General features: G+C 69.2%; 2 protein-coding genes across 3 annotated transcripts; both read right to left on the bottom strand.

Moving 5' to 3' along the window:
• Positions 1–642: 642 nt before the first annotated feature.
• Positions 643–7,171, bottom strand: LOC142024269 (cathepsin D-like). The gene is made up of 9 exons (XM_075016108.1): positions 7,087–7,171; positions 5,977–6,121; positions 5,527–5,650; positions 5,274–5,392; positions 4,695–4,894; positions 4,079–4,195; positions 3,288–3,456; positions 2,888–2,986; positions 643–2,756 (listed from the first exon to the last, which is right to left on the bottom strand). Exons 1-9 carry the CDS (start codon positions 7,146–7,148, stop codon positions 2,469–2,471), a joined length of 1,323 nt encoding a protein of 440 aa, XP_074872209.1. The 5' UTR covers positions 7,149–7,171; the 3' UTR covers positions 643–2,468.
• A 474-nt stretch (positions 7,172–7,645) lies between these two features.
• On the bottom strand, positions 7,646–15,157 carry LOC142024272 (protein kinase C and casein kinase substrate in neurons protein 1-like). Of its 2 annotated transcripts, none has more exons than XM_075016112.1 (10): positions 14,307–15,157; positions 12,280–12,347; positions 11,779–11,935; positions 10,988–11,223; positions 10,243–10,398; positions 9,621–9,796; positions 9,109–9,229; positions 8,713–8,810; positions 8,211–8,299; positions 7,646–7,891 (listed from the first exon to the last, which is right to left on the bottom strand). In XM_075016112.1, exons 2-10 carry the CDS (start codon positions 12,337–12,339, stop codon positions 7,779–7,781), a joined length of 1,206 nt encoding a protein of 401 aa, XP_074872213.1. In that variant the 5' UTR covers positions 12,340–12,347; positions 14,307–15,157; the 3' UTR covers positions 7,646–7,778. The 2 variants fall into 2 exon arrangements, with proteins under 2 accessions (XP_074872213.1, XP_074872214.1); XM_075016113.1 differs by lacking the exon at positions 14,307–15,157 and adding an exon at positions 12,642–13,648.
• Positions 15,158–15,222: the final 65 nt, after the last annotated feature.

Below are 15,222 nucleotides of genomic sequence, written 5' to 3'. Positions count from 1 at the left end.
CGTTGCAATGCGGAGCCACCTTAAAGGCCCTGCAAAGATATGGGGGGGCTGCAAGGGACGAGGTGGGGGTAGGGACGAGATGGGGGGGTCTCTGGGCGTTGGGGGAGGGGTGGGGTCACGGGGAGAAGTGCAGTCTACGGGGGTCAGGAGCGGAGAGGCAGAGGGGTCGCTGTGGGGTACGGGTTGGGGTTCAGGGGTCATTTGCGGGCACTGGAGGAGCCCCAGGGGAGCTAACGACTGGGGGAGGGGGAGGGGCTGGGGCTGTACACGGGGATAACGACTGGGGGGGGGCCTCTCCAGGAGGATGGGGAGCAGGCACAGTGACTGGGTGGGGGATGGGCTCTACACGTGGATAATGACTGGGGGGGAGGGGGAGGGGCTGTCCTGCCCAGGTTGTTTCTCAGTCCTGAAGGCCCAGCCTGCCCCGTTTGGGGAGCTGCACCGCCGGCCCGGGGCTGCCCCAAATTCCTGGCCCCCCAGCCAACCCTCCCCCTAGGCTGTGGAGCTGCAAGGCCCACTCTGCGCCCAGCCCCCACCCCACCCCTCCCCCGGCTAGCCTCCGCTCTGGGGCTCACAGCAGCTGGGGGTGCTTTCAACTTGGCCTATCCCTCAACCCCACCCCAGTCATGAAGACCCACCAGGCACCAGGAATCGACACTTTATTGACTGCTTGGCCCAGCCCCCGGCAGCCCTGGGCTCTGAGGAACCGGTGTGTGTCTGGGGGTCCTGGCTGGCGAGGGGCGCAGGACAAGGCCGGTGCCTCAGTCATGGGGCCTGGGGTGGGGCCCGAGCCAAACTCCACAGACGCTGGATGACAAAGCAGTGACGAAGGGGGAATTTTCTTTTTTGCACAAGCCAGGTGTGTGCCTCAGTTTCCCTGCTGGCTTGGCCTCAAGCTGAAGTCAGGCCCCGCCCTACCTGCTCAGTGGGCCCCGCCCGGCCCTGAGCGTTCGTCTGGCTACAGCACGTGGCCATCCCATGAGGGACAGCAGGAGGACGAGCGCTGGGCAGGACCTGGCCAGGCTGCAGGTGCAGCTGGGTGTGTCAAAGGCTGTGTGGGGGTGTGCCACGGACCTTGGGTGTGCAGCAGTGAGCAGCGAGCAGGCTGGGGGGGGGTGCGTACGACAGGCCCAGGGGCACCAGAACGTCTCAGTGCCCCCGAGCTGGGCCATGGTAACATGGTGGTATGTGTGTCCCTGTGCAACCCCAGAGCTGGGCAGGGCTGCTCTGGGCTGTGCTGCCTGGCCAGCCGTCTGCACACGCCCGGGGCTCGCACACACAGAGCCACGCCGACACACGCCTGGGGCTTGCACGGAGAAAGCCACGCCAACACACACACACACAGACACATGCCCGGGCTCACACACACAGAGCCACACCAACACCCACACACACAGACATGCCCAGGGCTTGCACACACAGAGCCACACAGACACACACCCAGGGCTCGCACACACAGAGCCACGCCAACACACACACATGCAGACACACGCCCAGGGGTCGCACACACAGAGCCACGCCGGCACACGCCCGGGGCTCGCACACACAGAGCCACGCCGGCACATGCGTGGGGCTTGCACGGAGAAAGCCATGCCGGCACATGCGTGGGGCTCGCACACACAGAGCCACGCCGACACACACACATGCAGACACACGCCCAGGGCTCGCGCACACAGAGCCACGCCAACACGCACACACGCAGACACACACCCAGGGCTCGCACACACAGAGCCATGCCGACACGCACACACGCAGACACGCCCAGGGCTCGCACACAGAGCCACGCCGACACGCACACACGCAGACACACGCCCAGGGCTCGCACACACAGAGCCACGCCGACGCACACACACGCAGGCACATGCCCAGGACTTGCACACATGGAGCCACGCCGACGCACACGCAGACACACGGCTGGGTCACGCAGACACGTGGGGCTGGAAGGCATGCACAGAGAGCCACGTGGACAACCACCTGGAGCCACAGCGTGATGCATGTCACATGGGCACACATGGAGAGTGCCAGGGGCACACGGAGGCACTCTGGAGGGACACGCGGATGGGAAGGAAGGACACGGGGACAGACAGGGACTCATGGGAGGGAAGGACAGATGGACGCATGAGGACACGCGGGAAGGAGACATTTACACCATGTTTCGCTGGGGCCATGCTGCAGCCAGGGCAGGGCAGAGTGGGGGGCTGCTGGGGGGCAGGGCCTGCCCCTGCTGGTTGGGTCCTGCCCGCCCCCATGCCCGCCGGGGCACTGCTGGAGCAGGGAAGGGTGTGGGGTCTGTGCTGGGGCTGGGGAGGAGGCAGGAGGCCCCCGAAACACACGGCTCTGCATTAAGGCCTCACCCCAAACCACTCATCCCCACTCCCCCACCAGGGTCCCAGCCCCACCCCTGCTCTAACCACTGGACCCCACTCCCCCCCCCAGAGCTCAAGGGAGAACCCACACGCCTGCCCCCCCTACCCCCTAGTCCTGGAGCCGGGGGTGGAACTCAGGGGCCTGGCGGCTGTGGGGCCTGCGGTGGGCTGGGGGCTGCTCCGGGGGCTCAGTGTTGCATTGTGGGGGCCCGGGGCGGGGGCAGGGGCCGGGGCGGCCCGGGCCAGCCCCACACGGTCCCGCTCCCGGTCGAACACGGCATAGTACTGGCCAAGGAAGACGTCGCCCAGGATCCAGAGGGGGCCGGCTGGGGTGGGCACATCCAGGCCCATGAACCCGCTGACACAGAACGGGGGTCTTGACTCGGTCACCTGGGGGGGGAGACAGGGGAGGGGTCAGAGCCCACCAATCTGCTGCCCCTCCCCCATGTCCCCCCAACACCCCCCCTCCCACTACAGCCACTTGTCCCCCCCGCAGCCCCACCCCCCGCCAGCAGCCCCACCTGCAGCATGTACTGCTTCCCGCTCAGGCTGAAGGATTTTCCGCCCAGCACGAAGGAGACCTTGGGCAGGCGGGAGACCTGGTTGCAATCCAGCACTTTCTGGGGGACAGCAGGGAAGGGGGGAGGGTTAGACAGCCCCCACAGCCAGCTGGGGGCATAGCAGGCCAGAGAACCCAGGAGTCCTGACTCCCCAGCCACCCTGCTCCAACCACTAGCCCTCACTCCCCTCCCAGTACCTGGGGGGAGAACCCAGGAGTCCTGGCTCCCAGCCCCCTGCTCCAACCACTAGCCCTCACTCCCCTCCCAGTACCTGGAGAGAGAACCCAGGAGTCCTGGCTCCCAGCCCTGCCGCCCCAACCCCTAGGCCCTGTGGCCGAGACCTCGCGTCCAGCCCCATTACCTGCCCCCCGATGGTGCGGAAGGAGCCCAGGGCTCGGTGCAGTTTCTCAATCTCTTTCCTGGGGCCCGTGATGAGGGAGGTGCCCGTGTCCACGATGGCCTGGCAGCCCCCCTGGCAGAGCACCGGCCCCTTGCCCTGGCGCCCCCTGTGGGACTTCTTCACCCAGATCCTGCCAAGGGGGGGATCAAAGGGAGGGTGGGGGCCCAGGTGAGTCACAAGGGGTCCAGCGGAGTTGGGGGGTGGGGGCTGGGAGCCAGGGGCGTTGAGGAGGGGCTGGAGGCTACAGGGGAGTCCAAGTGCTTGGCAGGCTCCCAGGGGGTTGTGATTTCGGGGGCCCAGGGTGGGGGCCCAGAGGGAAGGGGGCTCTGGGGGGGAGAGGGGGCCTTACTGAGGGCTAGGCCTAGGGATACTCTGGCAGTGCAGGGGTTCAGGGGGCCGGGAAGGGGCCCGGGGGGTCCAGGAAGAGCCCCCTGGGGAAGGGGGTCAGGTACCCAGGAAGGGGACTAGGGCTTGGGGCAGCTTGGGGGTGGGGCACTGAGCAGGGGGCTAGGGACCTCCAGGGGCTGGGACTGGGCCCCAGGGAACTTGGGGCAGAGGGTGGGAGGGGGCCCCAGGGGGCTGTGAAAGGGGTTGGGAAGGGGGCTGGGAAGGGGCCATGGGGGGACAGGGGTGACCCAGGCAACCTCGGGGGGACAGGAAGGGGCCATGGGGGGACCCAGGCGACCTCGGGGGGCTGAGAAGGGGCCATGGGGGGATGGGGGGACCAGGGTTGGGCCTCGGCGGCTACTCACTTGTCCACCTTGAGCTGCCAGTAGGCCTTGCGGGACACAGGCACATAGTGCAGCTTCCCCTGGTACAGAGCCGGGTCTGTGCCGCCCAGGAGCAGTTCGCCCCCCTCTGCCGAGCCCCTGCAGCCATGAGAGAGCGCTGGGCTGGCAGCTGGAGCTCCAGCCAGGGGGGTGCGGGGCGGGGGCTGGGGGGCAGGGTGCAAGCACACAGGAGGGAGTGGCGGTGCTGGGGACCCTGGAGGTGGGGGATGTGGGGAGGTTTGAGGCGTCGGGGGTATGGAGGGGCTCAGGTCATGGGGGGACTTGGCTGCCAGGGTGGAAGGTACCCAGCACCCCCTGGAGGGAACAGACCTTGCCCCACTCCCTGCCTGGGGTGGGCGCGGCGCCGCCGGAGGGCACGGGGTCGGGGGAGCTCGCAGCCCAGGGCAGCGTTCCCAGGAGGCCGCCCAGGAGCTGAGTGGAGCACCCCGGCCGGCAGCGGGTGTCTCTGGGTGGTGCACATCCCTCAGTGCACAGAACAATGTTTATTCTGCAGTCAGACAGACGCGATGAGGGGCCCTGGGCGGGGGGAGGATGCAGGGGACTTGGGGTGCTGGCGACACGGGGCCCCGGGTCTGACCTGCGGAGGTAGACAGAGAAGAGGCCCCTGGGCAGCAGCCCCTGCGCCAGCATGCTGTCGAAGATGGGGGTGATCCCACGCACCGACAGTGCTGGGTACCCCAGGCCCAGGATGCCGTCAAATCTGGCTGCCACGAACACCAGCCCCGGCAGGTCCACAGCCTCAGCAAAGGTCTGGTTCACCACCGTCACGTTGGCCACCTGGGCGCAGAGCCGGGATGGAACCCAGGCGTCCGGGCTCCCACAACCTCCACCCAGCTCTAACAACTAGCCCCGCTGCCCTCTCTGAGAAGGAAGAGAAACCAGGTGTCTGGGCTCCCAGCCCCCTCTGCCCCCCTCTAGCCCCCAGCCCCACTGCCCTCCCAGAGCCAGGAGGGTACCCAGGCATCTGGGCTCCCCTGCTCTAACCACTAGCCCCACTGCCCTCCCAGAGCTGGGAGGGTACCCAGTCATGTGGGCTCCCGCTCAGCCTCACAGCCTCTGGCCCCAGTGCCCTCCCAGGGCCAGGAGAAAACCAGGCACCTGGGCTCCCTCCCCCCTCCCCCCGCCGGGGGGAACCCAGGCGTCCGGGCCCACTCACGGTGACGGTGTCCTGGCTGAGGAAGCCCTGCAGGCTGCCGCTCCCGTAGTGGATGGAGAAGTTGGTGTGGTTGCGTTTGTGGGTGCAGGAGAAGAGTGAGTGGTAGTGAGTGTGAACCCCTGGGGGAGAGGGGAGTCAGGTCACGGCCCCCGAGCAGCCCCCCACATCTCTGGGGAGAGGGGTCAGGCCATGGCCCCCCAACAGCCCCAAGTCCTGGGGAGAGAGGGCGAGGTCATGGGCCACCCCTACTCACAGCAGGCGAGGTGCAGGAGGCAGCAGCCGGCCGAGGGCACCCACAGGTTGGAGGAGCCGGTGTCGAACACGACGCTGAACCTCTGCGGAGGGGTCCCGATCCCGATCTCGCCATAGTACTGGGCCTGGGGGGGTGAGCCCCATGGGTCAGCACAGCCTCCACCCCATACAGCTCCCCCCAGCCCGGCCCCAGAGTCCCACCCCAGTCCCCAAAGAACCCCCTAGCCCCGCTCCCAGCCCCTCCCTCCCCCCCCCAGCGCCTCCTGCCCGGCCCCATAGAGCGCCCCCCAGCGTCCCTCCCCCGTCCCCACAGAACCCCCTAACCCCGCCCCTCCCTCTTTCCCCCGGTGCCCGCCCCCCAGCTTCCCCAGCCCCCGGGAGACCAACCCCAGCATAGTGGCCCAGGCCCTACAGAGCCCCAGCCCCGACCCCCAGGCCGGGGGTGACTCACGTCCATGTAGTTGTGCAAGCGCTGGGGGGCGGCCAAGCGGCCGTGGGGAGCCCTGGCCGGGCCCCACCGAGCCCCCAGTCTGCCCACGGGGAGCCCCATCTTGGCGAACTGGTTCCGCACCGACGGGAACTTCCGAAGGGGGATCCTGGGGGACGGGGGGTGGTCAGAGCTTGGAAACTGGGCGGGGAACCCCGAGCTCCCTCCTCCCTCAGCCCGGGGCGGGGCCAGGTGGGCGCGGCGCCCCCTGGAGGGAGTGGAGAGGCCCCGCCCCGCCCCGCCCACGTCCCCCGAGCTGCGAGGCCCCGCCCCGGGCTGGGGGAGGTGGCGCGCCTGGCAGGGCTGCCGAGGTGTCCATCCCACGCCGGGCGGGAACTGGCCGGACTGGTCGGGGGACTGGCTAGGTGCGGCAGGTCCCCGTGGGAGGCGGAGGGAGCTGGGACCAAGGTGTGGGGCAGCCGGAGCCGGTCGGCGGCTGCGCCAGGCAGCCCCTGCCCCCCGGGCCGAGCTCTAACCATTACCACTCACTCCCCTCCCAGAGCCCGGGGGAGCCCAGGCCTCCTGGAGTCCAGCCCCCTGCTCTAACCACTAACCCCCACACCCCCCCCGAGCCTGGGGGCGAACCCCGGCGTCCTGGCACCCATCTCCCCGCTCTAACCACTAACCCCCACCCCACCCCCCGAGCCTGGGGGCGAACCCCGGCGTCCTGGCACCCATCTCCCCGCTCTAACCACTAACCCCCCCCGCGAGCCTGGGGGCGAACCCCGGCGTCCTGGCACCCATCTCCCCGCTCTAACCACTAACCCCCCCCCCCGCGAGCCTGGGGGCGAACCCCGGCGTCCTGGCACCCATCTCCCCGCTCTAACCACTAACCCCCACACCCCCCCCGAGCCTGGGGGCGAACCCCGGCGTCCTGGCACCCAGTTCCCCCCCCAAGCCCCTCCCAGAGGCCGAGAGCAGTCCTGGCTCCCAGCGTCCCCTCTTCTAACAAGTGCACCCCCCCTCCCCTCCCCTCCCCAAGCGGCCAGAGAATCCAGGCGTCCCGGCTCTCAGTTCCGGCTGTTCTGACGACTCGGCTGCCCCCTCTCCCGAGCACGGGCCCGGGGCGCTGACCGGATCAGGGCCTGGGTGCCGAACGCCAGCAGCAGCAGGGCGGCCCAGCCGGGGGGGGCCATGATCCGTCTGTCCTGCCGGCTGCTCTCGGGCTGTCTGTGGGTCCCCAGTCTCCTCCCATTGGCTGGGCCACTGGGGGTGCAGCTCCTGAGGTCCGGGAGCTCAGGCTCGGATTGGCCCTGGCCTCCCGGGGTGCAGCGCCCCATTGGCCCAGGCTCTGCCAGCAAGGGCAGGCCCAGGGCAGCCCCACGCCCTGACGGGGGCGGGGGGCGGGAGCGGGCGATCCTGCACCACAGCGGCCCTCGACTTCCCTCCCCCGCGTCCCACCACCCCTTCCCCGCTGCCCTACCCCCCAGCCCCCTCCCTGCTGCCCCCCAGCCCCCTCCCTGTCCCACAGTCCCTTCTCTGGTGCCCCACTGCCCTGCCCCACAATTCCCTCCCGCTGCCCCCCACCCTCCTCTGCATTGCCCCATAACTCTGCCCAAGTCCTCATCCCAGCTGCCCCCCAGCCCCACCCCCTGTCGTAGGGCACACGAGGGACACACGCAGACGCTGCTGGGGGCAGAAGTTTATTGTTTCTGGGGCTCCGGGAGTCTTCCCGACCTGGGGGTCGCGGGGGCGATCGGGGCTCCCCGGAGAGCGCTCCACAGCAGGTGGGCCTGGGGGGGCGGGGCCCCATCCCGGCGGGGGGCTCAGGGCACCGGCTGGACGTAGTTGGCGGGGTACAACCCCACGCGCCCCACGTCCGTCACTCCCTTGCACCAGCCCTGGGCGTCCTGCTCCTCCAGCTTGGTCAGCTCCTCCCCTGTAAGGACAGGCGGCGATTTTGGGGGGCAGATGGGCGGTAGTGGGGGGGCGGGGCCCAGATAGGAACCCGGCCGGGGGGGCTAGATGGTGGTCCATGGGGGGGCAGCCAGGGGGCAGGGGCAGGGGCAGTGGGGGGGTCAGTGCCCAGATGGGAGCCCAGCCAGGGGAAGTGAGGGGTCAGTGGGGGGGGGGCAGATGAGGGTCATCCGGCGACCAGGAGGGGGGGCAGCCGGGGGGCGGGGCCCAGATGGGGGTCCATGCGGGGGGCAGGAGTGGGGTCAAGGCCAAGACGGGGGGCGGGCGCTGGGGTCACTCACCCGCCCTGAAGCTCAGCTCGTCGGGCTCCTGCCCCGTGTAGTCATAAATGGCCCGAACCCGCTGGCCCCGAGCCGGCGCCTCGGCCACCCTGCGGGGGGATGGGCGGGGCTCCTGAGGGACACGCCCACCGCCCCGCCCCATAGCGGCTGGCAACACCATTGCCAGCCCCGCCCCGCCCCGCCCTTTCCACCAAGTATTTCCTCCCCGCCCCCGCTCATTTTCACTGGGCTGGGGGGCAGGAGGCACTGGAACTAGAGCAGGAGAGAGCTGGGTTGAGCCCCAGGCCCTGCTGCTAATGGCCCAGGGGGCAGAGCCGACCCCAGCTACCAGGTGCTGGCCCAAACACACAAGCCTGGCAGCCATGGGGGGCAGCCCCACACAGGCTAGGCCAGGGCAGGGTCTCCTGTGGGGCTGGAGTGCAGCCAGGCTGTGGCCATCCAAGGGGCTGTGGGGAGCAAACCAGCCCTCCCCCTTGCACACCTGCCCCCCATGCCCACTCACCTGCCCGGGGCAGGGCAGACACTCTGCAGCATCACCTTCTTCTCTTCCTGCACTGGTGGGGCCTTGGGGCCCTGCTGCTCCCATTCGGGGCTCCACGCCTGCGCAGGGGAAAGAGGGGGCTCAGCCCTGGGAGGGGAGCACAGTGCAGAGGGAGCTCCCAGCTACTCCAGCAGGCCCGTGTTCCCCAGGGAGAGGGGCAGAGGGCGCTGGGGGCAGCGGAGCACTTGGGGGCTGCGGGCAGCCCTTTGATACAGTTACTGTGTGCCTCAGTTTCCCTCAGTAGGTTACACAGCTGCCCAGAGGGGCCTGAAGGGTTAATGTGCCCTAGGTCAGTGCCAGGGCTGGGCAGCCGCTCTGGGCTGTCTGGAGCTGGGTGCCCGGAGGGTGGGGTCTCACCTCGAACTCAGGCCATGCCATGGCCATGCCAGGCCCACGCTGCCGGCGCCACCAGTCCAGGTCCTGGCGGGCACTGATGTCGCCTATAGCCTGGCGGAGCTGGGTCTGCGCAGCCTGCACCCTGTGAGGGGTGGCAGGGGGAGCATGACCACTGCCAGCCCCCAGCTCCCTCCCTGTTCCCCCATCGCTCCCACCTGGCTGCCCGAGCAGCCTGCCCCCCACAGACCCATCCTACTACCTGGGGTGGGTAGTGAGTAGAAGGAGGGGGGTGGGGAGAATAGGGGGTGGGCAGTGGGGTCCAGGCAGCAGGGTGGGCGACAGAGGGAAGGGGTCTCCCTTACTGGGGGTGGGCGGCAGGGGCAGGTCTTTCTCAGCAGGTGTGGGCAGCAGGGGGCAGGGTCTCCCTTACCCGGAGTGGGTGGCAGGGGGCGGGTCTCTCTCACCGGGTGTGGGTGGCAGGGGGCGGGGTCTCCCTTACCCAGGGTGGGCGGCAGGGGGCGGGTCTCCCTTACCCAGGGTGGGCGGTGGGGTCCAGGCGGCGCTGCAGAGCCGTCAGGGCCTCCTTGAGGAACTCGATGCGTCTCTGCTCGAATTCCTGGCCCTGCTCGAAGACCGACTCCATCTCCTCCACGTAGCGTGGGCTGGCGCGGGTCAGTTCTGCCAGTGCCTGCTCATAGCGCTGCCGCTCCTGGGGGGCAGGGGCATCAGGGGGACTTGGGGGCTGCCCAGGCCTGGACCCACAGCCCTGGCAGCCCCCATGGACCCATTGAGGAAGGGATGCAGTAGCCCGGAGGGGGTTCACCAATGCAGTGCCTGCCTCAGTTTCCCCTGGAGGCTGCTCTGTCCCTGGGGGTGGCACAGGGCCGGTTACTCCCTGCAGAGCTCAGAGACGCAGGCTGGCTGGGCCAGCGAGCAAAGGACTGAGGGACATCGGGGCAGGGCTGAGACCGGGGCTGATGCAGGGGGGAACACTAGGCTGAACTTTGGGGTGCAGAGCGGCCAGGGCAGCTCCTTGCTGTGCTACCCACAGTACGCGGCTCTCGGGGGGGGGGCTGGGGGCTGCAGGCTCCAAGGGGGGGGGCACCCGACCCTTGTGCCTGGACCTTAAGTGACCCCACGGCCGGGCACACCCACCTTGTGCGCCTCCAGGGTGTGGCGCTGGCGGTCCTCCCGCAGGGCGCGCTGGCGGTCGGGGGCCAGGGGCGGTCCCCCCGGGGCCAGCTGCTCCCGGCCTGCTGCCATGTGCTCCTTGCGGCAGGCCCGGTGGTAGGCAGCTTTGGCTTTCTCCACCTGCGGGGGAGGGATGAGGGGTGTGACCAGGGCTCGGAGCCCCGCAGCCCCCATGGGGGACCTCCACGCTGCCTCCCACGCAGGGCCCTCCAGGTGCCCCCCTGCCCAGTGCCCCACCCCTGTGTTTTCCCCCAGGGCAACACCCCCTGCACTGTGACCCCTAGGCAGTGCTGGGTGTCCCACCCCTGCCACCCTCCCCTCCCCCGGCCAGCACCCCATCCCTGTGCCCCGCCCCCTGATCCCTTCCCCCCTGGGTACAGCCTCACCCCTGCCACCTGCCCCAAGCAGTGCCCTGCCTCCCATGTCCCCCGCCCTCGGTAGAGCCCTGCCCCCTGTGCCCCGCCCCCGGGTAGAGCCCCGCCTCCTGCGCCCCGCCCCCTCGGGCAACGCCCCGCCCCCCGGGTACAGCCCCACCTCCTGTGCCCCTCCCCCTGGGTAGCACCCTACCCCGTGAGCCCCGCCCCCGGGGTAGAGCCCCGCCCCCGTGCCCCAAGCAGTGCCCCGCCCCCTGGGGTAGCACCCTATCCCCTGTGCCCCGCCCCTCGGGTAACGCCCCGCCCCCGGCCGGTGCCCCCCGGGCAGCGCCCACCTTGTGCAGGCGGCGGGCCCAGGGTCTCTGTGCGCGCCGGAAGCCGTTCTCCAGCTCGCGGGCTTCGCGGAAGCCGCCCAGCAGCTTGCGGTGGTAGTTGTCCCGCTGCCAGCCCCGCACGCGGGCCAGCTCCTCCGCCAGCAGCGCCCGCTGCGTGTCCTGCTGCAGCCGGCCCAGCCGCTCCGTGGTGTCCAGGAAGGCCTGCCAGGCCCGGCGCACCGTGCCGTACAGGGGACCTGCGGAGAGCGGACGTGGGGCGCCCTGCTGCGGGCCGGGGGGCGCTCCGCTGGGCTGCGCTGCGCTGCGCTGCGGGGGGCAGTGGGGGCGCTGTGCTGCAGGGGGGCGAGGCGGGGTGGGGGCACTGTGCTTTGCTGTGTGGGGGCCATGGGGGGCGCTGTGCTGCGGGGGGGCGGGGTGGGTTGGGGGTGTGCTGTGCTGTGGTGTGGGGGGCAGTGGAGGACACTGCTGCAGGGGGGCGAAGCGGGGGGGTTTCTGTGCTGTGCTGTGCTGTGCTGTGGTGTGGGGGGCAGTGGAGGACACTGCTGCAGGGGGGCGAGGCGGGGGGGTTTCTGTGCTGTGCTGTGGTGTGGGGAGGCAGTGCGGGGGGCTTAGCTGCAGGGGGCAGATTAAAGGGCTCTTCGGGGGATGCCATGCAGCAGGGGGCAGTGGGGCGCTGTGCTGCAGAGGGCAGGTGGGGGCAGCGAGGGGTGCTGTGCCGTGGGAGTGAGGCGGGGGGCAGATTAAAGGGGTTCTGGGGGCGCAGTGCTGTGCAGCAGGGTGTGGTGACTCACTCGCATCCACCAGGGGGCGCCACTTCTGCACCCAGGCCCCCAGGTGCCGGGCGTAGCTGCCCTCGATCCGCGCCCGCTCCCGGAAGCAGCTGACCATCTGGTTGCAGACGTGGGACCCCTCGTCCAGCCTCCGCACTGTGCGCTGGTACTGGTTCGGCTGGTGGGGCAGACGTGGGGAGGGGGATCAGACCCAGCTGGTTCCCCCTCCTCCTATTAACCCCCACTCCCTTGGCACCCCATCCCAGTGAGGTGGGGGGGGCTGCAACCTTCCCCAGCAGTGACACCCCAAACCCTGGGACTCCCCCAGCTGCTTCTCCTACAGCCAACCCCCCTGAAGGCCCCTGCAGGGCCCGGCCCAGCCGCCAGCCCCTTCCCTGAGCCCCCCTCAGGGCCCAGCCCCTTCCCAAATCCCCCTACAGGGCCCAGGCTCCCAGCCCTCCCCTGAGCCCCCTTGCAGGGCCCATCCCCTCAGGCCTTCCCCATGGCCCCCAGGCCTCTCACCATCCAGAAGCTGTCGCTGGGGGGGTCGTCCCCGGCCACCTCGCTGTAGATGTCTGACATGGTCCAAGCTGCGGGGGCAAATTGGGGGTGGGGCGGAGGTAGGACTCGCCTGGCCAGCCCCCCCCACAGCCCTCCAGACCCCCCCCCCCCCAGCCTCTCCCTCTTTGCCTCCCCATGGGACTACGGCACCTCTCCAGACACCCAGCAATGATCCCCTTCTCTCCCCACAGCTGCCCCCCATCCCAGCACCCCCACAGTCACTGTGCCAGGCCCCTCTTGGCAACCCTCTGGCCCCACCACGAGCCCCTGGCCATGCTCCAGGCCCACGTCCCCCTCTCCCTCAGCTCCCTCTGCGCCGCTACCGTGTGGGGCCTGGGCCTCCAGGCCCCCGATGAGATGAGCAGAACCAGCTGCAGCGTGAGGCGGGGAGGGGGGCTGAGCGCTGATGTGGAGCCGGGCGGGGAAGGAAATGTGTTAGTCGTTAGAGATGGAGCTGTGCCACGCGCCAGCCCCAGCCAGGAGGCCGGCAGCGCTGGGTCCCATGTCGGTCCCTCGCCGGGGCAGAGGAGATGGCAGGGTGGTGCCGCTGCCAGGCCTGGGGCACCCTGCTCCCGCCACCACCCACTTGCCTTGCTAGGAGCCACCCCATCATCCCCAGCAGTTGCCAGGGGGCTGATCGGGCTGCCGTGGCATTGCCGAGGCCCTCGCTGGCATCGCTAGGGATCTCCGTGGCGTTTCTAGGGGTCACTAGATGTCACCGTGGAGTTGCTATGGGCCACTCTGGCATCACTAGGGTCCATCGGGGCAACACTAGTGGCCGTTGGGGTGTTGCTAGGAGCTCCCATGACAGTGCTATTGTTGCTAGGGGTCACCAGAGGCCACCACGATAGTGCCACAGGCCTTACTGGTGTTGCTAGGGGTTACCAGGACAGTACCAAGGGTGTTGCTGGCACCCTTAGGGGTCACTAGGGGTTACCACCAGAGTGCCAAGGGCCTTCCTGGCATTGCTGGCAGTCCCTGTGGCACCTCCTTCCATGGCAGCCAGGCCCAGATGTGGGGGACCAAGCCCCTGTCTCGGGGATCCTGGCCTTGCCTTTTGGGAGGTGGGGGTTGCTGCCTCCACATGGGGCAGGTCCCCTCTCTCCAGCTGGGGAAGCGTCTTGGGCGCCCTCATAAAGCCTGGGCTGTGGGGCAACCATGTAGCTGGGGCTGGCTGCCCCGGGTAGGCTGTCTGCTCCTCATGGGCCCCTGGTCCAGACCCCCAGGGATCTGGTTCCTGCTTGTCTCCTCAGCTCTCTCGTGTGTTCCCTCCACCCCAAGCTGGGCCCAGGATGGACATGGGATGAGAAACGGGAAGAACCTAAGGCAGGGGAGTAAGGCCAGAGGACAGGCATCCTCCACAGCCCCCCTTCCTGCCCCCCTGCGTAACCCCCTGCAGCCTCCTCTTACACCCCCTCCCCAGGGCTCTCCTCTGCTCCTGCCTTCTGCATCTGGGTTCACAGCCGCTGCCCTAGCCCCTAAGAAGGGAACATAACAGCAGAAGGGAGGAATAGAGCTTGGCTAGGGACTGGCCAGTGCCTGGGGGGCAGCACCAGGCGGAAGGGCCATGGGAAAGCTTCGCTCCCCAGCCTGGGCCCCCTCCTCACCCCCTCCACCCCATGTCTTTCTCCCAGCCCTGCTCTACCTCCCCAGTTACCCCCCAGGCTCTCCCCACTCCACAGAACCCATTTCCCAGCAGCCTGCTGATGTGTCTCCCAACCCGACTGCCCCCCAGCCTTGCACCAACCCCTCCCAGCGCCATCTCTGGCACCCCTCTGCCAAGTCCCATCTCCCCACTCTCCTTGCCCCCCGCTCTCCGTCTCCCAGGCCCATATCCAGACTCCCCCACCCTGGCCTCTCAGTCACTGAATCCCCCTCCTCCCCCACACCCCCTGCTCTCCAGCTGGGACACAACAGCTGGAAGTGAGGGCTGTGGGGGGTTGGTGCTGAGGGGGGCCCCCAGCCCACGTCCTCTGGTTTACACTCACCCCTTCCCCTCTCTGGGTGTCTCCCTCTCTGCGCTGCGGCTCCAGGATTCCTGGCCAGGGAATGTCAGATTTCCGGGGGGGGCCAGGGGCTCCTGACACACATGGGCCGTTAACCCCTTCAGCTCTCTACACAGCTCAGACAAGGGCTTGGCTGGGCACTGATGGGGGAAAGCTTACCACACTGGGATTCCCCAGCTTGGGGGCAATGCTGGGGGTAGGATCACAGGGCAGGAGTTCCTGCTGCCTTGGGGCACTGCCCTGGGGAGTGGGGGCTGGGAGGCCAAAGCATCAGGATCTGTGCCTGGGGGCACTGCTGGAGGAAGCCCACAGAAGCAGAGTCTCTGCCTGGAGGCACTGCTGCAGGGAAGCTCGCAGCACCAGGAACTGGGCTGGGGGCACTGCTGCGGGGAAGCTCGCAGCACTGGAAGCTCTTCCACACAGCCACTCTTCCCCAGCAGCCCCACCCCGAGCAGGGTGCTTGCCAGCTGCGGCAGCTGTTCCGCTGGGCTAAATCCAGGCGGTTTAGGTGGAGGCACAACCCCCGCTGCTGCCGTGGGGCTCGGAGTCCGGGGCAGCCGTGGGGTGGGGACAGCTTGTGCCCGGTGGAGATGTAAAAATAACCAGGGCAGCCCCGTGGCCAGGGATATTTCTGGCTCCTGGGCCTGGTGTCTGGTTTCCGGGGCCAGAGGATGGCTGGGGGGGCTGCATGATGGGCCCCTGCCGGGCTGTGCTCCTCCTTAGGCGTGGGGGGCAGGGCAGAGGGCTGGGGAAGCACCCCTCTTCCAGCTGCCCTAGCTCCTCCCTAGGCACCGCCTCGCCCCTTCTCAGAGCCCCACGTCCCCCTGCCCCTTCCTAGGCCCCATCCCCATCATCATCCCGTACGGCCCCGCCCCCCTGCGTCAGGGCGGCTCCTCCC

Source organism: Carettochelys insculpta, chromosome 22, assembly GCF_033958435.1.
Source record: "Carettochelys insculpta isolate YL-2023 chromosome 22, ASM3395843v1, whole genome shotgun sequence".
Lineage (NCBI taxonomy): Eukaryota > Metazoa > Chordata > Testudines > Carettochelyidae > Carettochelys > Carettochelys insculpta.
The sequence above is the reverse complement of the archived record's forward strand: the minus strand, read 5'-3'. Positions and strand labels throughout refer to the sequence as shown.